Source organism: Rhinoderma darwinii, chromosome 10 (genome assembly GCF_050947455.1).
Source record: "Rhinoderma darwinii isolate aRhiDar2 chromosome 10, aRhiDar2.hap1, whole genome shotgun sequence".
NCBI lineage: Eukaryota > Metazoa > Chordata > Amphibia > Anura > Rhinodermatidae > Rhinoderma > Rhinoderma darwinii.
Genome location: NC_134696.1, coordinates 104481780 through 104509022, shown reverse-complemented (window position 1 = coordinate 104509022; position 27243 = coordinate 104481780). Strand labels below are relative to the sequence as shown.

At 45.3% G+C, this 27243-nt stretch overlaps 2 protein-coding genes and 1 long non-coding RNA gene across 3 annotated transcripts in view; 2 read left to right on the top strand and 1 right to left on the bottom strand.

Annotated features, from left to right (window-relative positions):
• MICOS10 (mitochondrial contact site and cristae organizing system subunit 10) overlaps positions 1-14314 on the top strand; it is a 48640-nt gene extending 34326 nt beyond the window's left edge. Inside the window, exons 2-4 of the mRNA XM_075839088.1 lie at positions 11153-11200; positions 13173-13282; positions 14133-14314. Of these exons, the coding sequence (XP_075695203.1) occupies positions 11153-11200; positions 13173-13282; positions 14133-14141 (167 nt within the window). The 3' untranslated portion in view covers positions 14142-14314. The remainder of the gene's footprint in view (positions 1-11152; positions 11201-13172; positions 13283-14132) is intronic.
• On the bottom strand, positions 13971-18289 carry LOC142661667 (uncharacterized). The gene is made up of 2 exons (XR_012850783.1): positions 18219-18289; positions 13971-14274 (listed from the first exon to the last, which is right to left on the bottom strand). It is a non-coding gene; the product is annotated as an uncharacterized LOC142661667 (long non-coding RNA).
• A 2187-nt stretch (positions 18290-20476) lies between these two features.
• NBL1 (NBL1, DAN family BMP antagonist) overlaps positions 20477-27243 on the top strand; it is a 42084-nt gene continuing 35317 nt past the window's right edge. Inside the window, exon 1 of the mRNA XM_075840504.1 lies at positions 20477-20740. The gene's annotated coding sequence lies outside the window, so the exon portion shown is untranslated. The remainder of the gene's footprint in view (positions 20741-27243) is intronic.

The window sequence follows — 27243 nt, the reverse complement described above, 5'->3', positions numbered from 1 at the left end:
AGCGAGCGCCGCAGCAATTAAATTCTCTCCAGTGAGCTCCAAATAGGAGGGTCCCGCCGGGAGGGTCGGGGGACCCTCGTCCTGGAGAGAGTTATCAGACATTTATAGTGTGTCCTTGGGGATATGCCATAAATGTCTATGATGGGGAATACTTCTTTTAGGCCTTGTTCACACAGTGCAGATTTGCTGCAGGTTTTGCATGGATTTTTTTTTTTTTAAAGGGTAACTAAACTTTTCAAAATAACTTTTGACATGTCCTAGTGACATTTCAGAAGCTTTGATCGGTGGGATTCCGAGAAAGGAGACCCCCCACCAATTGTCAAGACAAAGCGGCAGAAGCGCTCTATGCCGCTTTGTTTCTGGTCGTCTTTCCGCGGAGTCCATACGCCGCTCACTCAGAACCGAGGCTGCTCAGCGTTCACCCGAGAACTACTGCCGCTTTGTATTAGCGATCGGTCTTGGTCTCCGTTCTCGGACCCCCACCGATCAAAACTTCTGACGTGTCAAAAGTTTTTTTTGTTTTTGTTTTTTAAAAAAAAAAGTTTAGTTACCGGCCAACCCGGAAGGGGGTCATTCACACGACCGTAGTTTTGCGGCCATATACTATCCGCAATTCCGAAAACCGCAATTGCGGAGAATATAAAACACATGCTTTCCTATTGGCCAATACACGCGTCTGTAGTTTCCACGGTCTGTGCATTGCCCGCATCCCGAACCGTAAAAAAAAATAGGACGTCATTATACGAACCGCAATTGCGGTTCAGGCTCATTGAAATAAATGGGCATCTTGTGAGTGCACGGTCCGTTATTGCGGATGACACTCCGCTGCCCGTCCGTGCTGTGATCCCGGACCGTGCACACCTCTACGGCCGTGTGCAGGAGGCTTGCAATTCATGCAAAATCTGCAGCAGATCTGCGCTGTGTGAACAAGGCCTTACTATGACCTATAGACAATGCTGAACCATGACCGATCCCCCTGCTCATTTTATGTCCTCTCAAGCTCCAAAATAAGTAAAGATCTTGCAGATTTGGCCGCGCGGCTTCGAGTTCTGACAAAGTGGTTTTCCCTGAAACATTTATTTTTTGTTCTTTGAAATTGCCGTGACTTTGTGTTCTGCCAAAGTGTCTGCGCTGCGCTCGGCTACGAAACGCCTGATAAGAGCCCGGAGCTCTCAAACACATGTCCTCTTAAAGGGACCCCTATTCCAGGCGACCCCATAGACTGTGGCCTATAGATCTGTTCAGCCTGAGCTTCCTGGTTCATGAATAGATTGTCCGAACTCCAGCAAGTCTGAAACTTGCACAGGCAGAGCAGTAACGGAGGGCGAGATAAGTGGGGAGAACCGTAAAAAATTCGGCAACTTTCGATAATCGAGAAATTGATCAAAACTGGCGCAAACGAAAAGCGGAGCTGTCCATATCGACCAATCAGGACGCTATGCGCAACTACTCCACTTTTGCCTTTCACTAGTTTAGCTATATCTCCATTTTTTGTAGTATTAATTCCTCACCGGTTTCCAGATCTCTGCTTGCTGTCAGTGAATGAGACCGTGTTTGTATACTTCCCAAGGATGGAACCCCCTCGTGTTGTCTCCACAAGCGCACGGCTCGTTACAGTGTATCAGTGCGCGGCTGTGACCGCATAACTTGGTCAGAACAGGTTTTCAGCCTCTGGAATGAGACCGGGAAGTTTCACAGACAGCAAGCAGAGATCTAGATGGACAAGAAGTGAGTTCTAGCGACCACGGCCCTGCTGTGAACTGCGGGGCCTCTCTGCCAGTGAAGTGGGGAGCGCTCTTGGATCTGGCGTGCAGGGTCCGCTCCTTGCGGTTGGGGCCGGCTGCTGTCACTCTCTTGGGGTAATGAAGAAAGTGCGTGCGCAGCTTTCACGCTGTGTAATCGTTTCTTGACTACGGATTAAACCCTGTCCCCGACAAGAGCTGGGCGTCTCCAAAGCGGGATTCTGGGAGCTGGCACTGCCGGTGTTTTCCTTCAATTGCCCTGCATCTCTTCTGCGTTCACAAAAAAATGAACCCAAATTTTTTTAAAAAAAATTCCGCCCATCACAAGATGTTTGTGCAGATAACATGAGAATGTGGAGCCGGCTCTCCACCCCCTGTTTACAGCAGGCGCCCGGCCCAGGCCTGACATAGGTGCCTGCTGCGCCGCCTCTCCCTGGAATATAGAGATCATACAATAGAACATTCCTTTATTCCGGCATAGATAATCCAGAAACTCTGATAATCCGCCGCAGATCTGCAGTATAATGTGATAAGAGAGAACCAATGAGGACTTTCCTTTCCTCCTGTAGACTCCCCGCGATCCCACGTAGCGCAAACACTGCGGAATTTCCATCCGGAATTTCCGCACAGAAATTCGGCAGCGTTTTCGCAGGAAAAATCGTTAGATTGAGGATCTGCACCGCACGTCTTTTCTGAAAATTTCTTCCGCGGCGCGTGGATGAGGCTTGGCTGCTATTGCAATACGCTGCGCACGGAAATTCGCCAGCATTTATTCTATGAGGGAGTTTAGCCTAATCCAATAATCCGACGCCTTTCAGGTCCAAATTAAAGGGTTTTTATATCTTATATTTCTGCAGAGCTGATTGGAATTTACAACCAAATTTTTTATTCTCATGTTCGTCTGCGGCTACATGGCGACATTTGGTCACGTGCGCGGTAAAACGATGAAGTTGCAGTAATTCTATCGACCATCGCAAAAAGTCAGAGCTGGTTGGACTCGGAGGGAAACTTTGTGGTCGCCACTTATCCAGAAAAATGCCCCTGGCCTCAGTCTCATCCTCTGCTGCACTCCCTATCTCCACGTTCATCCTGAGCCTCCTGGTTCATGCATAGAATAGCATAGCAGGAGAGGCAGTGATGACACCTATCGATGGAGATTTCTTCCCTTTGTTCTGTAATGACCGGTCCTGCGTGAGGACGATCGGCTCTGCTATTCTGAATGATTGCGGCCTGACGTGGAGGCTGCCGGGTAACGCAGCGGTGCCGGGGGAGGGGGGGGGGTGTTTGCACAACACATGTTGCTGCGACGCTTTGAATTCTCCTCTCATCCCATAAAATCCAGATGCTGAGAGTTGTAGCCCGGAGCCGGCTGACTACCACGTATGTTCCAGTCGGATCTGCACTTTGTCAGCCATTAATCCTAAATGCGAGGCTCACGCGCTCATAATCTGCAGATCTCCGAGCCCGGCGCAGGTTGAGCCAAGCGACCTCGATGCGTTTGGCCCAGAAAACCGTTTAGGACGCCGAGGCCCTCGCTATGGTCACAGAATATTCCGTGGATACGTTCCAGGCGCTGCGGCTGGGGCCGGCCGAGCCCGTCATTTGTTTACCATTGTCGCGAGATCTGTATATACGAGATTGAAAATGGGATTACCGGATTGTCCTAATCATTATTAAAAGCTCCGCACCGCCCTGAGGGGAGCAGTGAAAGGCCCGCAGCGTCCATTCCCGAAAGTTAATGGCTTGTTAGAGGGGGCAGTATCGGCGATCGCCGCCAATCTCACGTATTCGTGGTTTTATTTCTTTATTTTAAGGGAATGTAGATGGAAAAACTGCCCGTGCAGCGCCCGTATAACGTATTCACACAAATTTGATTTGCGCCCCTTTCTACGCTGTTTGGATTAACGGGAAAAAAAAATCCTTATTAGGCCGTGTTCACACATAGCGTAATTTGTGCGGATTTTCCGCAACGGATCTCGTTGCGGAAAATCCGCAGCACAATACTCGGTGATGCGTCGTCCAGGCCGGCCTTCTGGGATGGCGTTTCACGGGCTGCAGAGGGATGTGTCGCCATGGCTACGGGTAAGTATGAAACTTTTTTTTTTTTTTTTTTAAATGTGCAGTTTTCCATATCGGACATTCTGGTAAAACAACTGCACCACAGTTTTGGTGTGGATTTTCGGGCAGAATTCTCTGCGGCGCACTTCTTACGCAGGGTAGCTGCCCTGTGAATACCTTTGGGGTGGGTTCACACGTGGCCGCTTAGTCGCAGAAATTCCTGCAACAAAATCGGCTGCATGTGACTCCAGCCGTAGACCTACGACACCTGTTGCATGTTTGCTGCGGAATTTCTATCTGGGTTTTCCAAGTGGAAATGAACCTTCAAATCTCATCCAGACGCTGCAGAAAAAATCGACACAGAAAACGCGCAGAATATTGCGGTGAAGATTATAAATCTGCAGGACGTCCATTTATGTTGCAAAAACGCTGCAGAATTTCCACATGCAAAATCCGAAAAGGAAAGTCTGCAACGAATACGCCCAAAAAAAAAAAGAAAAGGAACCAAGGGATCGATCGTCATTAAACGCCGCACGTCTGTTAGGAGCCTCCATTACAGACTCCGTAGAAAATCCTGGAAAAAATATTGCAGCGTGCCGCGCTATTTCTTTCGGTTGATTAATAGAAACCCAATGGAACGCATTAAAGTCAATGGATTCCATCAGGCGCCGGTGTCAGACATGGGATGCGATGGATCTGGCGCCTTTTTTTTCCTGTTTTTATGACGGAACAGAAAAACGGATGCAGATGTGAACAGAGCCTAAGTGCAGAAGTATTCACACCCGTTTTAATAGAGGCTACATTGGCCGCTATCACAGCCTTGACTCCGGGTTCTCTGAAGTGACAGTTCTCTTGCAGACTGCAGCAGGTTTCCTCTAGATTCTCCTGTATTTTACTGCATTGATTTTGCCCTCTTCCTCCGCAATTGTTCAGGATTAGAAAAGCAATGACTACTTTCTTCCAAAAACAGCACCGCCCCTGTCCTGTGTTTGTGTCTGGTATTGCAGCTCCGCTCCATTGAAGGGAATGTGGCTGACATGCAATATCCCACACACCCTGTTGGCAGTTGTGGCGCTGTTTTTGAAAGACTACAATCATTTTTTTTTCTAATCCTGGCAACCACACCTATAGCTCTGATCATCCAGATCCTCCTGGTTCATGAGTCGAGCTCCTACCTATAGAGCAGTCTCTTGGGTGAAGCCTTTTAATATTCCGGATAGTTGTTTCTGAGTTATATTGGTCTTCTATATGGGTAACCGAGGCATGATGCCGACGATGAGCGCCCATAGGGTTATCACCAAATACTTCCCGACCCCTAATGACCTTATAAATTTAGCTTTTGTCTCAGCCTATGTGTCAGTCTTCACTGTAGTTCTTGCATTTTATTCATGAACAACCAGTACATAGACTAGCGGAAAGATGAAAAGTAAGAAGTGCGGCGACCCGCGGTGTCAAGGACGAGACCTCTGAGTATTTGGTGTTGGTCTTCATTGCAGTTCTCGTGCACTATATATGAACCAGGAAGCTCAGGATGAAAGCTCAAACATCCATTATAAACTGCTGGCTGGCGGCCGGCGCAGATGTCCAGTCCTGGTTGTCGTCTCCAGTTTTGCGCCGCGTCCAGACCCTTGATTTTTGTTGGCAGGAGGGTCTCTGTTGTTCTGGTTGCTGTGTACTCGTTTATACAAGTTTCACAATATTCCCCCTGCGTTGTTTAAAGGTGCGGGGGGGGGGGGGGGGGGGTGCACGCTGTTCACATAGCCCCACTCCTGCAGAGCATTAGATAAACTGTCTGTGTTTGAAGTCCGCATCAACCCTCAGACTGATGGGGGGGGACGAGGCTGTGGGTTTGATCCTTTCTATACAGGGGGTGACGGAGACCCTCGGTGAAATCCTGACCACGTACATCCAGCTCAATACAGTTTTTAAAGGGCTTCACGTTTGGGGGGCCCTATAATAACCTTCATTTTTGGTCAACCCCTTTCCAACTTCTGATAGTATTTATCCCCCAGATGTGCCGGTCAGGACTCTAGGAAAGCTGGGTGACTGAGCTGAATGTTGGGTTATTGATCCCGTTATAACGCTTTGCCTGGTCTGAAGTGGAGTCCGTGTTCATATCCGTTTCCCCTCATTGTGTGGCCGGACAGCTGCTCACTTGGGTCTTCGTGTTTTCTTTACTTTCGCCACAGCCCCGACTGAAGCCGTCTTGTATTTGTGGGCCCCGGCGAGCTGGAAGATGATCTCGTTCTTAGAAGTGCTTGGACCGGTATTTCTGAAGTGTTCGTTGCAAAGTCAAATAAACAAACCCTGGTAATACTGGCAGGACCGGCTGTGCAGAACGTCCCGCATGGCAGAGTCGGGTAACAAACCAGATGAGATGGCCGTATAATGGGCTGTTCTTAGTATACACATATATATATATATATATAGCTCATGTAACCACTGGTTTTCATTAAAAAAAGTAGTGGATTATCATGAGTACATGGACAATTTGATGAGATAACTATCCGGCCTTGGAGCAAATATGTAAATAGGATCTGAGCCTCAGTACATAACATGAAAAATGGAGTCGCCTTGTACATACTTGACATTACTTATCCTGAGTTATATCCAGTATTATACTCCAGAGCTGCACTCACTATTCTGCTGGTGGAGTCACTGTGTACATACATTACATTACTTATCCTGTACTGATCCTGAGTTACATCCTGTATTATACTCCAGAGCTGCACTCACTATTCTGCTGGTGGAGTCACTGTGTACATACATTACATTACTTATCCTGTACTGATCCTGAGTTATATCCTGTATTATACTCCAGAGCTGCACTCACTATTCTGCTGGTGGAGTCACTGTGTACATACATTACTTATCCTGTACTGATCCTGAGTTATATCCTGTATTATACCCCAGAGCTGCACTCACTATTCTGCTGGTGGAATCACTGTGTACATACATTACATTACTTATCCTGTACTGATCCTGAGTTACATCCTGTATTATACTCCAGAGCTGCACTCACTATTCTGCTGGTGGAGTCACTGTGTACATACATTACTTATCCTGTACTGATCCTGAGTTATATCCTGTATTATACCCCAGAGCTGCACTCACTATTCTGCTGGTGGAATCACTGTGTACATACATTACATTACTTATCCTGTACTGATCCTGAGTTACATCCTGTATTATACTCCACAGCTGCAATTACTGTTCTGCTGGTGGAGTCACTGTGTACATACATTACTTATCCTGTACTGATCCTGAGTTACATCCTGTATTATACTCCAGAGCTGCACTCACTATTCTGCTGGTGGAATCACTGTGTACATACATTACATTACTTATCCTGTACTGATCCTGAGTTACATCCTGTATTATACTCCAGAGCTGCACTCACTATTCTGCTGGTGGAGTCACTGTGTACATACATTACTTATCCTGTACTGATCCTGAGTTATATCCTGTATTATACCCCAGAGCTGCACTCACTATTCTGCTGGTGGAATCACTGTGTACATACATTACATTACTTATCCTGTACTGATCCTGAGTTACATCCTGTATTATACTCCACAGCTGCAATTACTGTTCTGCTGGTGGAGTCACTGTGTACATACATTACTGATCCTGTACTGATCCTGAGTTACATCCTGTATTATACTCCAGAGCTGTACTCACTATTCTGCTGGTGGAGTCACTGTGTACATACATTACTGATCCTGTACTGATCCTGAGTTACATCCTGTATTATACTCAAGAGCTGTACTCACTATTCTGCTGGTGGAGTCACTGTGTACATACATTACATTACTTATCCTGTACTGATCCTGAGTTATATCCTGTATTATACTCCAGAGCTGCACTCACTATTCTGCTGGTGCAGTCACTGTGTACATACATTACATTACTTATCCTGTACTGATCCTGAATTACATCCTGTATTATACCCCAGAGCTGCAATCACTATTCTGCTGCTGGAGTCACTGTACATACATTACATTACTTATCCTGTACTGATCCTGAGTTACATCCTGTATTATACTCCAGAGCTGCACTCACTATTCTGCTGGTGGAGTCACTGTGTACATACATTACATTACTTATCCTGTACTGATCCTGAGTTACATCCTGTATTATACTCCAGAGCTGCACTCACTATTCTGCTGGTGGAGTCACTGTGTATATACATTACTTATCCTGTACTGATCCTGAGTTATATCCTGTATTATACTCCAGAGCTGCACTCACTATTCTTCTGTTGGAAACCGTCAACAAGCTTGTGAATAGTCGTCGTCGTCGTCCCCCCCCCCCCCCCATACACAGCTCAGGTGTTACTAACAAGCTGTACTCCCTGTATTGGGGTCTGTTCACATTGTGCGGACATTACATGGTTCATTGCTGATTTATTGCCAAATGCCTCAGTCTAGCTGTAATTTCACGGCAATAAACTGCAATTTGGCGTGTAAATCTGTGAACCAGAAGACTATGGCCCCTGCCTGGGGTTAGGGCAGAGCAGTGTCGGGCACCTGCAGCAATGATGTAGCAGAGGTGGGAGAACCACCGTCCACGTGAAGCAGAACACCGCAGCGAGTATCCGACTATTCACCATGCGGCTCCGGGCACTATAAGGCATTGGCACCTTTACCATATTGCGGATATTAACCGCTCATTGATCTCCATGTGACCCCAGTTCTTTGGTAATGACCGGGCGGAGGTTGATGTACTGGATAGAATCACGTCATGGAGTCGGGTATGCGGCGGAGCGCTATTGTCAAGCTGAGACTTGTGGTTCACCGGTGGCCTGTATCCTTGCCCAGCAGCCGCTCTCCTCCTCCTCCTGCTCATCAGGTCTATGCCCTGCGGTTTATCTGGGACCTGCTGAGCCCCCCATTCCCTCCTTCCGCATCGCACACTCGTCTTAGGTTTCGAAATCCCTGAACCCAGTTTTTCTTTTCCCCCCCATAAAACAGGGCAGCAGCCCCCACTCCCAATTGTGGAATGCACTGCCGGCTATACGGACGTCCCGGGGGCTGCTCTTATGATTTTTTTTGCTTGTTGCTAGAAACCGAGCTCTGATATTTCTGGAGCTCGTGTCAAGTTGCACATAAGCAAAGACATGATAGGACGGGCAGATAGCAGCAACACCCTAGAAACAGGAAAGTATGAGGCACTATTACTCTTTATTTGGCACATGGGGTCGGTATGAACGCCAGATCCGGTTACTGCGAGGAGCAGAGCTTTTATAGAAATATATTTTATTACTTTGGTGCCAGCGGTCGGACGATCTGAGCAGGACTGCGCTGCAGGTGACCCCGAAAAAGCTTTATGGTGGTGGCGGGTGTCATGGGTTAAAGGGGCACTCTGCACATGGGGAGTGAGGAGAGCGGCACATTGCAGGGGACACCCGAGAACGTGCGACTGTTCCTCTCCCCTCAAGGGAAGAACCTATAGCGCTGCGCACCCTGAAATACAGCGAAGAATAAAGGCCTCATGCACACCAACGGGTTTTTGCATCCGCAAATATAGATCCATAGTCATCCGCAAGTCATCCTCCTGTCTGGCACGCTGTCCGCGAATACGGTCCGTAGTGCATCCGTATTTACAGATCTGCAAAAATAAAAGGGGGGGGCTATAAATGTCATCAACATGACCCAATCCCTTGAAAAGGCCACATGATCTCTCAGGCACCGGTTTCTAGGGGAATCTCCTGCCGTTGCATGGCAACGCTTCCGCAAATACGATTCACATCCGTAGCAGTCCGCAATTTGGCACGCGCCCGCAGACCTCTATGGGCGAGTCCGTGCCGCAATTGCGGACCAAAAAAAAGGACATGTTCTATATTTTGCGGATCATTTCTACGACCCGGACACATATACTAAAAGGCGTCCGTAGCCAATAGAAATTAATTTCACAGTATATGCCATAAATGTCCTGATAGATGCCATTCAGAGTCTTTGGAAAGCCGGATGAGACCCTCTCCGGGCACAGTAATGGCAGCCACCAGCGGTTCTCATGCCGCGATCTGTTACCGGTGGCTGTACTTTCTTGCACATATCCGTAACGGAGATTGATGGGCTGCCGGATTGATCTGGCGGACTTCTCGTGCGAGGGGTTTAGTCTTTAACAGCTTGAAATGAGGCGTTGCCCCCCTTTCTCCCCCCCCCCCCCACGTCCACCATATGCGAGCGGTGAAATTCCATCCAACCCCCATCACATCCAGCCTTAATCTCGTTGGCAAGAGGGCTCTTGGCATGTGGCTGGTTAATGGCGAGAAGTAAATGAGGCAGCGCCGGGCTGTTTTTTCAATTAAGCGTTTGAAGCGGTCACGGAGAAGGTGTAAATGCCGCTCCTTTTTTTTTTTTTGTGCCCCTCGCTGCCTGCAGGCCTCCTCTGGAAAATGTCTCCTGTTAGGCCTCTCGCTTCACGTTTATTATAAGATCAGTCTTTCATGTTTTATTGTTATGAGTGGGGGGGCTGTCCTGGAGGTGCCACTTCTTAGTGGAAACAGCTGCAGCAGGATCAGGTGCCAGCCGCCCCCACCGTATGGCTGCTACTTAACCCTTGTGCCACCAGAGACGCCCCTCGCCCCCGATTTTTTTGTTTCTGGTGTATTGTTTTAGATTGATCTACTTCTCTACTACCATAGACCTACAGAAACCCAACCGATGGGAGTTGTAGTTTCCCAACCGTAGGGCACTGGATGAAGGAGCTGATGGTACAAGAGATTCCTTCCGAGTAGCCGCCCTTCATCTCCAGGCCCAACGCGCCTTAAGCTTTGATTTATTTCTTCTTCTCCTCTGTCCCGTGGTCGACGCGAAAGCCGAGGATTTCCGCTGTTTTAGTAGTGACTAATCCGTAGGTAGCCGGAGCGCTGAGGTCTGATCCACTCGCGGCACGTCTCCACCTATTACAGAATCCGTCTACATAAAATGTCAAATGAACATGGACTGTAAATACTTTTATTTGACTTGCCTCGAAATTATATCCTCCAGTCACATCCAGAGCTGCATCCAAAATTTTGCTTGCTTGCGGCCATAATATCCACAGACAAAATATGTCAGATCCCACCGCTCTGTTGCCGGGAAAGCCGCAGGATTGGAAATGCAGATCTGGATGTGAGTGGAGTATAAGACGACGAATTTCTCTATATCCGTGCACGACATGTAAAGCAAATATATACACGTTCTTTACAGTGAAACCTCCACATTTCTTCATCCGGACCAGATTTTCAGGCCTACAATATGCTGGCAAGATAATGGCGCAGCATGTCTGTCATTTCTAACTAGGAATATGGTTTGTAGTCCTTTGATGATTTGTTGTTCTAAAATTTCCCGATTTCTGCTCCGCAGGTGCCGGCCTTGGTTTGGGGATTGTATTTTCCGTCATCTTCTTTAAAAGTAAGTCCCTGCCCTAGTCCTACTCCACAATGCCAACTGGTTATCCGCTCCAATATTCTGTGTGGTTTCATTTCATGTCTATATTTATAGCGGTCAGACATTAGACATGAAATATTAAACTCTGCCTGCCTGCAGTCACCACTAGGGGGAGCTCAGGAGTGTACTGCCTACTGGTTTATTATGCAGTAAACTCCTAATCTCCCCCTAGTGGTGACTGCAGGTAGTCAGAATTTTATTATTAAACTCGGCAGAGGATTTGGAGCTCTGTATCAGAAAACGGCAGCTTTGACGCACAGGGCATTCTGGGTATGTAGAAAGTCGGTGTAATGGCTGCCATCAGGAGTGAACGGCGGTGGTCATAGTGAAGTGATCTGTAGTCTGCCCTCCGCATTGTAAGTGATGAGACCCATGACCTGTCTCCTGACTGGAGCTCCGGCCACACACAGGCAGCCGTGACGGCTCCGACCAGCTGCTCCACACAATCCACGCGCTTCGCTTCTAAACCCTCCTGCCACTAAAACCACAGATCGCATCAATCAGCGTCCGCAGAGGATCCTGTCTACTGACCCCACCCCCGACCGCTGCAGCAAAGGAACCTGCCGAAACTGTAAACTTGTACAATCCAGATGCACGCAGGTGTTTTTTTGTTTTTTTTTTCCAGACAGGCAGTTTAACCAGTTCATGACGGCGAGTTCCGACTTTTATAGCGGTCATTAACGGGGGTTTTGCTTTTTGGAGTGCAGCGTTTTATACGATATCCTGGAGTCGTGACTGTGCCGTCGGAGGGAAGGTGCCCAGCTTTTGTGCCGCTCCGGATACGGATATATGTTGTTGGTGTTTCCCCTGTAAAAGCCACACATCCAAAAACTGCGGTAATACTGCACTGCACGCTACTGGTGCCATTTGGCACGTGACCATGCCCCCTAAGGCCCCACGCAAGCGGCCGTGCCCGTAATTACGGCCCACGATTGTGGACATGGCCGTGTGTACAGCCACCCGCATTTGCAGTTCGTGCTCCTATATAAAGCATGGGAACACTGTCCGTGAAAAGATAGGACATGTCCTCCGTTTTGCGGCGGCTTTCTACGGCACGGACGCCTTCCCGCAAATATACGGGAAAGTGTCTGTGGTCAATAGAAATGAATGGGACTGGAATTCTGGCCGGTTTTTATGGGGCCTCGGAGCTGAAATGACATCAGAGAGTTTCCTCCTTTATCGTTCGTGGCTCATCTAGTATTTTACCTCCTCAAACACCCCTCTATCCGGGCAGATTTGCTGTTCAGGACTGTAGGAAAGCTGGGCGACCCTCTGGGAGTTGGCATGGCGGACACTATGGTTGTCACCCAGCTTTCCTACAAACGGATGTGAATTCGTTTTGCTGAACCGAATCTTTTACAGCTTGACAGATGGGACGTTTTTTTTCGGGGGAAATGTTCTGTCCGGAGAGTTAGAAATAAAGGGGTTTTCCTGGGATTAAAACGAAAAAAAACAAAACAAAACCTTGCTCGCTGATTTCTCACGTGAGAGGGTCGGGCAGCGAGTGACATGATCATGTGATGCGTCATCGCGCAGGAGTGTAAAGACGTGGCAGGGGGGGGGGGGGGAACGACCCTAAAGGTAAGTATGTAGAGAAGTTTCCGATTTTAGATTTTTTTTATTTTTTTCCTGGAAAATTCCTCTGATATTTTATCTTTATTTTTTATGTCCGACACTAAATGTGACTCAGAGGTTTATATTTATTGGCGGAGAGGAATGCGCCTTCACGGTCCAGAATCGCGGGCGGATAGCGGATTTTATTGCAAGTTTCGTCTTTTACCTCTATATTGTTTTTTGTTTTTTTAATTTATTTTTTGCTTTAGCTTTCTATTAAAACTTAAACTAAATACAAGGGCGGTTCGTGGTAACGGCGTCGCTCGGAGAGGGTCAATTGTCCGCGTGTGGCTTTGTAACGCATGAACCGTTCTCTGTGCAGGAAGGACGTGGCCTATCGTGTTCTCCTCCGGTATCGGCCTAGGAATGGCGTACTCCAACTGCCAGAGCGACTTCCAGTCTCCGTACCTTCTCCACGGCAAGTTCGTCAAAGTGAGTAAGCGGGAATTGTGCGCCGGTGTCCAACCGTGCTTGTAAAATCCCGTCCTGTCCATCCGCTGCAGAGCATTCCCTTTACCTGATCCAGGGCCTCATTCACACTAAAGCATTATATTTTTTTTATATATTGGCGAGCCGCCGTAGCAACAATTCACGTAACGGCCGCCGTTAGCTGTAAACCCCGACAAAAAAACAATCGTCTTTGGCGCTGCCCTGTTACGGATGAGTCTGGTCAATGGCTGGAAACACAAGACTCGCTAAGCGCACGACTCCGCGTTACACCGTTACCAGCCTGGCTTCATGCGGCGAGCAAATTTTTTTTTTTTTAGTATTATTTTAGAGAATTTTGGAACATGACAAAGCAGGACCTACATCAGAACGTGCGGGTCCCGGAACAGTTAAATCCCTAATTACCTCCAAATGTGTTGTGGTGGTTAATGGCGCAAGGACGGCTAACTGCCTAATTATTTAATAGCTGCTGGGGAACCGTGTGGAAACTATTAGGGAACTATTGGAGCGGTTATTCATAGCAAAGGAGCCTGGGAAGCTGCACCCGATCCCTCCCAGCTGCTTAAAGGGGCCTCTCTAGCCGCCACGAGACCTGTTAGGACCCCTGTAGAATGCCTGCGCCTCGGACAGACTGGTGGGATCGGGGGCATTGTTCCCTTTGATCGAAACTGTATCTGGAAAAAAAAGTTTTAATTGCTTAAATAACAATTCCTCTGTGAAGATGTGAGCGCTGGAAGGATCGGGGCGCGCCAGCCTATCGGGAAGTCAGAGTAGACCCGCTCCTGTTTTCAGGCCCCTTTAAATGGCGCTGACTCCACATGTGGTCTTGTTGCAGGATCAGTGAGGTTGTGCGGTCATTCCTCCCCGGGAGCAGCTGCAGAGCCGGACATCTGGATCCCTCACGATGCGCCGCGGCCCCCGGCCCTCTCCTGACCGCGTTTCTCTCCAGATTTCAGTTTTCATTTCTTTTATATTTTCTGTCACAACAATTGGAGTAATAAAGACAAAATCGAATTACATTGTGTCCGTCTCTGTGTCGTCCGACAATAAAGAACCCGAGCTCCCCTGCTGCCCCCCCCCGGGGGTCCTTCATAAGGGGGTGGATGCGACGTTCTGCCCCCTACTAACCATTTCGGGCATTTAGTGGGGGGCAGTTGGTCACTCTGCAGCTTCCATTATCCGTGTTCTTCCCCCCAATCTAGACTTATCCTCCCGCATCTTGTCTGATGTCGATTTCATGACCCCGAAGAAGAATCTTTAAATGTATAATTACTAAATAAATGTTTCCATATTCAGCCTGTGATGCAGATTATTACACCACTGACCTCTCTACCGACCTGCAGAACATTGCTCCTCTACCTCCTGACAGATACATAGTGATATATCCTGCAGATTATTACACCACTGACCCCTCTACAGATCTGCAGAACATCGCTCCTCCACCTCCTGACAGATACATAGTGATATATCCATCAGATTATTACACCACTGACCTCTCTACCGACCTGCAGAACATTGCTCCTCTACCTCCTGACAGATACATAGTGATATATCCTGCAGATTATTACACCACTGACCCCTCTACAGATCTGCAGAACATCGCTCCTCCACCTCCTGACAGATACATAGTGATATATCCATCAGATTATTACACCACTGACCTCTCTACCGACCTGCAGAACATTGCTCCTCTACCTCCTGACAGATACATAGTGATATATCCTGCAGATTATTACACCACTGACCTCTCTACCGACCTGCAGAACATCGCTCCTCTACCTCCTGACAGATACATAGTGATATATCCTGCAGATTATTACACCACTGACCTCTCTACAGATCTGCAGAACATTGCTCCTCTACCTCCTGACTGATACATAGTGATATATCCTGCAGATTATTACACCACTGACCTCTCTACAGATCTGCAGAACATTGCTCCTCTACCCCCTGACAGATACATAGTGATATATCCTGCAGATTATTACACCACTGACCTCTCTACAGATCTGCAGAACATTGCTCCTCCACCTCCTGACAGATACATAGTGATATATCCTGCAGATTATTACACCACTGACCTCTCTACAGATCTGCAGAACATTTCTCCTCTACCTCCTGACAGATACATAGTGATATATCCTGCAGATTATTACACCACTGACCTCTCTACAGATCTGCAGAACATTGCTCCTCCACCTCCTGACAGATACATAGTGATATATCCTGCAGATTATTACACCACTGACCTCTCTACAGATCTGCAGAACATTGCTCCTCTACCTCCTGACAGATACATAGTGATATATCCTGCAGATTATTACACCACTGTCCTCTCTACAGATCTTCAGAACATTGCTCCTCTACCTCCTGACAGATACATAGTGATATATCCTGCAGATTATTACACCACTGACCTCTAGAGATCTGCAGAACATTGCTCCTCTACCTCCTGACAGATACATAGTGATATATCCTGCAGATTATTACACCACTGTCCTCTCTACAGATCTGCAGAACATCGCTCCTCCACCTCCTGACAGATACATAGTGATATATCCTGCAGATTATTACACCACTGACCTCTCTACAGATCTGCAGAACATTGCTCCTCTACCTCCTGACAGATACATAGTGATATATCCTGCTGATTATTACACCACTGACCTCTCTACAGATCTGCAGAACATCGCTCCTCTACCTCCTGACAGATACATAGTGATATATCCTGCAGATTATTACACCACTGACCTCTCTACAGATCTGCAGAACATTGCTCCTCCTCCTGACAGATACATAGTGATATATCCTGCAGATTATTACACCACTGACCTCTCTACAGATCTGCAGAACATCGCTCCTCCACCTCCTGACAGATACATAGTGATCTATCCTGCAGATTATTACACCACTGACCTCTCTACAGATCTGCAGAACATCGCTCCTCTACCTCCTGACAGATACATAGTGATATATCCTGCAGATTATTACACCACTGACCTCTAGAGATCTGCAGAACATTGCTCCTCTACCTCCTGACAGATACATAGTGATATATCCTGCAGATTATTACACCACTGTCCTCTCTACAGATCTGCAGAACATCGCTCCTCCACCTCCTGACAGATACATAGTGATATATCCTGCAGATTATTACACCACTGACCTCTCTACAGATCTGCAGAACATTGCTCCTCTACCTCCTGACAGATACATAGTGATATATCCTGCTGATTATTACACCACTGACCTCTCTACAGATCTGCAGAACATCGCTCCTCTACCTCCTGACAGATACATAGTGATATATCCTGCAGATTATTACACCACTGACCTCTCTACAGATCTGCAGAACATTGCTCCTCCTCCTGACAGATACATAGTGATATATCCTGCAGATTATTACACCACTGACCTCTCTACAGATCTGCAGAACATCGCTCCTCCACCTCCTGACAGATACATAGTGATATATCCTGCAGATTATTACACCACTGACCTCTCTACAGATCTGCAGAACATTGCTCCTCTACCTCCTGACAGATACATAGTGATATATCCTGCAGATTATTACACCACTGACCTCTCTACAGATCTGCAGAACATTGCTCCTCTACCTCCTGACAGATACATAGTGATATATCCTGCAGATTATTACACCACTGACCTCTCTACAGATCTGCAGAACATTGCTCCTCTACCCCCTGACAGATACATAGTGATATATCCTGCAGATTATTACACCACTGACCTCTCTACGGATCTGCAGAACATCGCTCCTCTACCTCCTGACAGATACATAGTGATATATCCTGCAGATTATTACACCACTGTCCTCTCTAGATCTGCAGAACATTGCTCCTCTACCTCCTGACAGATACATAGTGATATATCCTGCAGATTATTACACCACTGACCTCTCTACAGATCTGCAGAACATTGCTCCTCTACCTCCTGACAGATACATAGTGATATATCCTGCAGATTATTACACCACTGACCTCTCTACAGATCTGCAGAACATTGCTCCTCTACCCCCTGACAGATACATAGTGATATATCCTGCAGATTATTACACCACTGACCTCTCTACAGATCTGCAGAACATCGCTCCTCTACCTCCTGACAGATACATAGTGATATATCCTGCAGATTATTACACCACTGTCCTCTCTAGATCTGCAGAACATTGCTCCTCTACCTCCTGACAGATACATAGTGATATATCCTGCAGATTATTACATTACTGACCTCTCTACAGATCTGCAGAACATTGCTCCTCTACCCCCTGACAGATACATAGTGATATATCCTGCAGATTATTACACCACTGTCCTCTCTACAGATCTGCAGAACATTGCTCCTCTACCTCCTGACAGATACATAGTGATATATCCTGCAGATTATTACACCACTGACCTCTCTACAGATCTGCAGAACATTGCTCCTCCACCTCCTGACAGATACATAGTGATATATCCTGCAGATTATTACACCACTGACCTCTCTACAGATCTGCAGAACATTGCTCCTCCACCTCCTGACTGATACATAGTGATATATCCTGCAGATTATTACACCACTGACCTCTCTACAGATCTGCAGAACATTGCTCCTCTACCTCCTGACAGATACATAGTGATATATCCTGCAGATTATTACACCACTGACCTCTCTACAGATCTGCAGAACATTGCTCCTCCACCTCCTGACAGATACATATTGATATATACTGCAGATTATTACACCACTGTCCTCTCTACAGATCTGCAGAACATTGCTCCTCTACCTCCTGACAGATACATAGTGATATATCCTGCAGATTATTACACCACTGACCTCTCTAGAGATCTGCAGAACATTGCTCCTCTACCTCCTGACAGATATAGTGATAGATTCTGCAGATTATTACACCACTGACCTCTGCAGAACGTTGCTCTGTCCCCTGGACCTCCTGACCGATATATAATGTAACTCCAGTCACGTGTCCCCTGTTAGGACTGTTCACCTTCTAACCAATCACTGCCAGCAGTTTCCTAATGGGAGCACTGGGTGAATGGGTGCGGTGGCGCCATCTATTGGGGAGGGGAGACAACCGCAAGATCCGCTAAGCGATGATTGCCCGTGTTCTGTTGTACACTATGTGAGAGGTAGACAGTACAGGCTGGGACTTGTAGTTCTACACCGGCCGTAGATTATCTGCCATTAATAACAATCACTTATATTTTAGCTCGACCCCTGTTTTAATATTAAAATTCATCAGAAGCCACCGGCGTCTACGTGAGTCCTAGACCCGAGGATCCTTCATCTATTGGTGGCCAAGACAAAAGCATCGCACCGGGACCGACTTCCCGGGCTGAAATCCTCTGGTCTGGTCGTATAAATCATCGGTCCTGGTTGTCACGTGTATGGTGATCTGATAAATCATTATTACCTTGTTAATATTCCGGTCATGTGTCTAAAACCGTGCGTGCGGTTACCATTAATCGACGCAGTTAGCAGTGCGCCCGAAAAATAATTACATCCATAACCAATTTAAAGGGCCGGTGTCCTGTTTTCTGTAAATAATCGCAATCATGTAGAATGGAAAGTTCTACAACTTTCTAGTAGACTTTTGTCCTCGTCTATTTAGACGTGTTTCATTCGACCGTCTAAAAAAAAAAAAAAGGACTGAGTCAATTGCGCCAAATTTGGTACATTTTGGACTGTCCTAAAGTCAGAAACTGAAATCTTTGCTTTCTATGAGCAGGTGTAGAGTTGCGCCAACATTTCTGCAATTTTCTGGCTTTAATATGAATAATTCGGTCTAAATGTAGGACACGCCCACTTACAGCAAACCACTCCCACTTTTCTCTGCCGTTTAAGAAACTGGCGAGTGGCGAGAAGAGTCACTAATTTTGAAACAAAAATGGGACGCGCCATCATATGTAAAAACTGGCATAAACAAACGGATTACTAAAAGTGGCCCTTTGTGCTTCGAGATTTTTCCCCTTTTTCAAGATCTCTGCTTACTGTTGTGTAAAAACAAGAGTTGTATGGTCAGAGATCGAAACCAGTACAGACCTAAGGGTATGTTCACACATGGTGCAGAATGCAGATGAACAAATCCGTTCCATACATCTGAATGGGGTCTTTTCTGCAGCACGTGCATGGAATCTGCAACAAATCTATATGAATGGAACCTGTTACTTCGTACAGCTGAGGGTTTGCTGCAGTTGAGACCAGTGATTCTCAAACCCTTGAGGCACAGAAACTGCACAGTGTCTGGTTTAGCAAAAGAATTGAGCAGGATTTTGTCATGGACGACCATGGCTGGTGAGGCCTCAGTAGAACAAAATGTTTGAGAAGTAAACCGTCCGACTGATACGTTCTACCTGCACTGATACATTGTAGCAAACTATCAGGACAGGAGAGCGCTTTGTGCTGGTGGTGTATTTTGCTTACAGAGAATCGACCAGGCTGATAAATTGTAACAAAATGTCAGCCCCCCTGCACACGGCCATAGCCGTAATAACTGTCCATGATTACGGCCGCGGACGGTCACCCGCATTTGCGTGCTGTGCTCCTATTATAAAGTATAGGAGCGCGGTCCATAAATTCAAAACATAGGACATGTCATTTCTACCACCAGTAAATATACAGGAAGGTGTCCGTGGGCCATAGAAATGAACGGATCCGTATTTTGATCCGCAATTGCCGATCAAAGTTCCGGTCCTGTGCATGGGGCCTCTGGAGTATAAGGTCAGGGCATGTTTTCAGCCTCTGGATGTAAACGAGAATAATCCCATTCATTGACCGCAAGCAGAGATCTTGAAAATGGTGAGGAACCGTAACTCAAAGTCTATCAGAAAGTTGCAGAACTTTTTTTTTATCAGAGGATGATGAAGTAAAAGACCCTTCAAGTTCAGGGGTTATCCCTTCAACGGACACCCCCACATGTGCGACATTGAAGCCTATAGCCCCCTATACAGGGGTGGGTGACGCTCTTGGTGCCACAGTGTCCAGCCAGGAATTCCTCAGTTATTAGTTTGACTTTTTAGCAGAAGTGATGATGAAATTCCTAGAGACAAGAGACCACAAGTAGATAGCACCCCACCCACCCCCCACCCTGCGCTCCCTCCCCTCTAGTGTCAGCCAGTACCTGCACCCTCCAGTGCACTGAGATGCTGGGACTGAGCTCTTGATGTTGGTCCCAAGGACTGCACGCAGCTGCCTGTCCCCCCTTCTCCTCCAGGAGTGGGCAGAGGAGGATTTTGGATGTCTTTTCCCTATTAGGAGAGGCGGGTTCAGTTCTGACTTGTGTTCTGCAGAGGAGACAGCTCTCGCCTTCCCTGCTCACTCTCTATTTACTGGGGTCCTTGTTTTGCAGCCTGACACAGGAGCCCTGGATGGATTGCAAGCCTTAGGGATCACTGTATGGAATTCCTCCTGACTCTCCTCCTGGTAAGTCGGCTTTAGGATTTGGATTAGTCTCTGTATATAGGGCAGCACAGGGTTAATGACAATGATTTTTGTATCTTGGAGACCCTGCAAAAAGTCACCCGGGGGGGGGGCAGACTTTAGATGTTAAGCTCTTGGAGCAAGCAGCTATTGTTCTCCTGTTCCTGAATAAGCAACGTGAAACAGATGAAATTTAGGTAATTCCATTATTTTAACTGTTAACATTGTTAACCCTATGGTGACTGATGGACAGATGATGGAGTCCTATAACCTTGTTTTGCCAGGAGGAAGTCTATGGACCCCCCCCCCCCCCCCAAGTGGAAGACACTGCTTTAGGGCAAAATCTTCCAAAGTAGGATTTAGGGCTGATCTGCAGTCTCCATATACAAACCTATAATAATCTTGTGCTCATAAATAGGACCTGTCCCTTTAAGAATATCCTTTGTTACAATGTAGCACAAGATTTCACGTCTGCGTTAAACGTTCTGTATTAAGAATATAAAGTAACCGTGATTTATGTCTCATCATGTGACCATTATTATCAAATCAGAACAAAACGTTCCCAAAAAATTAAAGCGACCCTTCCTGCCCTCCCAATACTGAGCTATAGTGACCTGACCATCCCGGCAAGTGCTGACCGAGCGCCTTCTAGAAACGGTCACATGACCCGATGGAGGCCTAAACCATAATACATATATAATGATGATGATCCTTCACCTGCCACACCACGTACCACCACGTGTCTTCTCACCCAAACTGATTACCCCTCATTTTTGGGGTGCACATCAATGACCTCACACCAAAAATAATTATCATTGAAACCTAAAATTGTTACCTGCTCCCAGAATAATCAGTAGCAGCTATGGCGGCACCCCTCTAATGCCACATTTTATTATCTGTGCCCCCAACAATTTTGAAACTATCCCTAATCATCGTTACCTGCTCAAAACAAAATATTGAATGCATCAGCCAGCGTCCCCCCCCCCCCACTAAATATACCAATAAATAAAGATATGTGCCCCCTCAAATAGAAAGAAAATGCAAGGTGCTGGTCCCTTTAAATACTGAAAGCAGCTGCCTGCTCCCCGAAATCTTGTATACACCTGCCTGCTCCCCGAAATCCTGTATACACCTGACAGCTCCCCTCAATACATTATCCAATCCACTCCTATAAACCCTTGATCTCCAGAGGAGCTGAGGATTCTAAACGCCCCCCAAAAAAGTCCAACATAAAATAAAATATAAAAGTCATTTCAGCCAATCAGAATCAACTTGGAATAATTTTAAAAAACTTGGCAAAATTGTGGAAAAAACATTTGTGCCTGTAACTCGTCAGACGGATGTATTTTCTTGAATATTTACGTGAATGAGCACCTAAAATAAATAAATCATCCACATTTTTGGGCTCCTCTGCGTCCGTTAAATGGCGCTAAAATTTGTGCACAAAATATATCAACCTCTTGCGCCAATTTCCTTATTGTCATTTTGTAAAAAAGGGATCTGCCGAAGTAAGCGACATGTAGTGTGTCATTACACCAGGTATCTGCGTGGAACAATGGCGCCGATGAAACTCGACTATCTCATTTTACAGGCTGCCAATTGATATGTTGCATATTTGGCGGCATCGCAACGGAAACGAATATATCCTACAAATGAGACCATTGAAACCGGACCCCAATCATGTGCAGCAATGTGATAAACTCCCTGCAGATGCCGTCCCCTCCTGACCGTAATTCCCGTGTGATAAATAATTTTACAGATGTAGCAGAGCTGAGTTTATTTGGCATTTCTAATATCACAATTCATAGCTCGGCTCTCCTGCACCTGGGGCAAGGATTCAGTTTCGAAGCCCTGTTTCTAAATGCCGAATGACTTGTTGATGCCCTCCTTTACGCCAGCAGCAGGGCACATGCTCTGCCAGCCCCCTTCACCCCCCGTTAGTTTTCTGTCTTTGGTTTTCTTCTCCTGGAATACCGACACCTTACACGAACGTGGTTGGTAATTTGCATATCGCGCTCGTAACGGCCTAGAAGTCTAAATCCCGGTCTATAGTCCGGCTATGAGCCATGCCGGGAGTATCTGGAGTCCTCTATAACCGATTCCTATGGAGTTACCAGAATACACAAAAGACGAGTTCAGCTCTGCTACATCTACATGTAAGGGTATGTGCACACACACTAATTACGTCCGTAATTGACGGACGTATTTTGGCCGCAAGTCCCGGACCGAACACAGTTCAGGGAGCCGGGCTCCTAGCATTATACTTATGTACGACGCTAGGAGTCCCTGCCTCGCTGCAGGACAACTGTCCCGTACTGTAATCATGTTTTCAGTACGGGACAGTAGTTCCACGGAGAGGCAGGGACTCCTAGCATCGTACATAAGTATGATGGTCGGAGCCCGGCTCCCTGCAGTGTGTTCGGTCCGGGACTTGCGGCCGAAATACGTCCGTCAATTACGTCCGTAATTAGTGTGTGTGCACATACAGTCTAATGCACCGTTTTCTTTTGATGTGACTACAATCTCAATATTTATTCATTTTCTGCAATTCTAGATCTTATTATCTCAGTTACTATTGAATGCTGTTACTTTTTGGTTACAATGTTGCTGCTTCTTCATGTACTGGATACATTTATTTCCGTAAGGCTCCGTTCGGGTTCTCCATCGAAGATCCGGCGAAAAATAGCGCGCTATTTCTTCTGGTAAAACGAAGGACACTCTCATGAAGCCCATTAAAGTCAATGGATTCCGTCGGGCACCGTTAGTATCTTTGATGCAATGGCCGCGGCACTAACGTTTTTTTAGTCCTTCTGTTTCTGTGACTGATCAGAAGAACGGGAAAACTTAGCGCAGATGTGAACGAAGCCTTATCTGTAGATTTCCCCATTTTATCCTTTAGTCCTCAGTCACACGGCGATTTAAGAACGAAAACACTTTCTACAATATAATCCTGCGACATTCTGAGCGGCTGTCATGTGACTTTTTTCTTTCGGCCCCTCTGCTTCACCAGGTCTACGTGGTATTTACTGACGGGCACTGCTGTTTGCTGTCACTTGTAGCCATTCATACCCCCATTGGGTACAAAGTGACTATTAGGGACACGGATCGCGGCCCGGACACACATCTGTATATATATGGAAAGGTGTCCGTGGCCAATAGAAATGAATGAGTCCGTAATTGCGGATGAAAACTACGGTCGTGCGGATGAGGCCTTAGGGTGTATTTTGACGTTTGCACGATATCCCTGCTCTCGTTCTATACACTAGGAAAAAAAAATCTTTAAAGGGTAACTAAACTTTCGATAAACTTCTGACGTGGGGGTCCGAGCACCGAGACCCCCTCTGATCGCTAAAACTAAGCGGCAGAAGGTCTCGTGTGAGCGGTCAGCCTCTTAGTTTCTGGAAAGCCGATGTATCGGAGTCTTCCTATTGAGCCTGTGCTCCGCTACATTGTTTCTTTAGGGTCTATTCTGGAAACATATGTGCACAGTATTACTTCTCTGTTCTCTGCATGGACGCCTGTAAAGAGAAAGCCGCACACAGTACAACTTCCTCCGCCGCACACAGTACAACTTCCTCCGCCGCACACAGTACAACTTCCTCCGCCACACACAGTACAACTTCCTCCGCCACACACAGTACAACTTCCTCCGCCACACACAGTACAACTTCCTCCGCCGCACACAGTACAACTTCCTCCGCCACACACAGCACAACTTCCTCCGCCACACACAGCACAACTTCCTCCGCCGCACACAGTACAACTTCCTCCGCCGCACACAGTACAACTTCCTCCGCCGCACACAGTACAACTTCCTCCGTCGCACACAGTACAACTTCTTCACCACACACAGTACAACTTCCTCCGCCGCACACAGTACAACTTCCTCCGCCACACACAGTACAACTTCCATTCGTCGCACACAGTACAACTTCTTCACCACACACAGCACAACTTCCTTTGCCTTCTCCGCTCAGTGCAAGTGTCATTACTACATGAAGGGAGTCGTTACCTTCTGGGCTCGATTAGGACACTGGTCTATAACCTGCAATTCTCCAGCTGTTTTGAAACTACTACTCCCAGTATACCCTGACAGCCTGTACTACAGAACCTGTACAACTCATTTTCCTAAACTTTATAATATTACATTTTAACGAGATTATATTTTATATATAAAACCTGACACTCGAATGACACATCTTATATAGTCACCTAATTCTACAATTCTTCCTGCAGCTGGGATTCTCTGACCGATCAGCCCCAAATTATCACAACCCCTCAATCCTACATCCCGTAGCTATAACAATGTATGGTAGCTACAACAAAGTCTCCCCATGATTAATATTGTATCACTGACTGCGCAAATATCTGGCTCTATCTTATACAAAGTGTAAATCCACAGAAATGTCTGGACCTGGAACTTATGTTACCCCAAAATATAAGCCTAACCAGAGAAGAGACTTTAAAACAAACTCTCAATTCATATTTTTTTTGCAGATCATAGATAATGTTCACATATGGACTATCATCTCTAGAAATATTGACGCAAAATGTAATTAATCAAAAGATTTGACTGGATTACACAAGAATATAACTACTATAATACTGCTCCTATATACAAGAATATAACTACTATAATACTGCCCCCTATATACAAGAATATATCTACTATAATACTGCCCCTATATACAAGAATATAACTACTATAATACTGCCCCGTATATAAAAGAATATAACTACTATAATACTGCTCCTATATACAAGAATATAACTACTATAATACAGCCCCTATATACAAGAATATAACTACTATAATACTGCTCCTATATACAAGAATATAACTACTATAACACTGCCCCCTATATACAAGAATATAACTACTATAATACTGCCCCTATATACAGGAATATAACTACTATAATACTGCCTCCTATATACAAGAATATAACTACTATAATACTGCTCCTATATACAAGAATATAACTAGTATAATACTGCCCCTATATACAAGAATATAACTACTATAATACTGCCCCTATATACAGGAATATAACTACTATAATACTGCCTCCTATATAAAAGAATATAACTACTATAATACTGCTCCTATATACAAGAATATAAGTACTATAATACTGCTCCTATATACAAGAATATAACTACTATAATACTGCCCCCTATGTACAAGAACATAACTATAATACTGCTCCTATATACAAGAATATAACTACTATAATACTGCTCCTATATACAAGAATATAACTACTATAATACTGCCCCTATATACAAGAATATAACTACTATAATACTGCCCCTATAGACAAGAATATAACTACTATAATACTACCCCTATATACAAGAACATAACTACTATAATACTGCTCCTATATACAAGAATATAACTACTATAATACTGCCCCTATATACAAGAATATAACTACTATAATACTGCCTCCTATATACAAGAATATAACTACTATAATACTGCCTTCTATATACAAGAACATAACTACTATAATACTGCCCCTATATACAAGAATATAACTACTATAATACTGCCCCCTATATACAAGAATATAACTACTATAATACTGCTCCTATATACAAGAATATAACTACTATAATACTGCCCCTATATACAAGAATATAACTACTATAATACTGCCTCCTATATACAAGAATATAACTACTATAATACTGCCCCTTATATACAAGAATATAACTACTATAATACTGCTCCTATATACAAGAATATAACTACTATAATACTGCTCCTATATACAAGAATATAACTACTATAATACTGCCCCTATATACAAGAATATAACTACTATAATACTGCCCCTATATACAAGAATATATCTACTATAATACTGCCCCCTATATACAAGAATATAACTACTATAATACTGCCCCCTATATACAAGAATATAACTACTATAATACTGCTCCTATATACAAGAACATAACTACTATAATACTGCTCCTATATACAAGAATATAACTACTATAATACTGCTCCTATATACAAGAATATAACTACTATAATACTGCTCCTATATACAAGAACATAACTACTATAATACTGCTCCTATATACAAGAATATAACTACTATAATACTGCCCTATATACAAGAATATAACTACTATAATACTGCTCCTATATACAAGAATATAACTACTATAATACTGCCTCCTATATACAAGAATATAACTACTATAATACTACCCCTATATACAAGAATATAACTACTATAATACTGCCTCCTATATACAAGAATATAACTACTATAATACTGCCTCCTATATACAAGAACATAACTACTATAATACTGCCCCTATATACAAGAATATAACTACTATAATACTGCCCCCTATATACAAGAATATAACTACTATAATACTGCTCCTATATACAAGAATATAACTACTATAATACTGCCTCCTATATACAAGAACATAACTACTATAATACTGCCCCTATATACAAGAATATAACTACTATA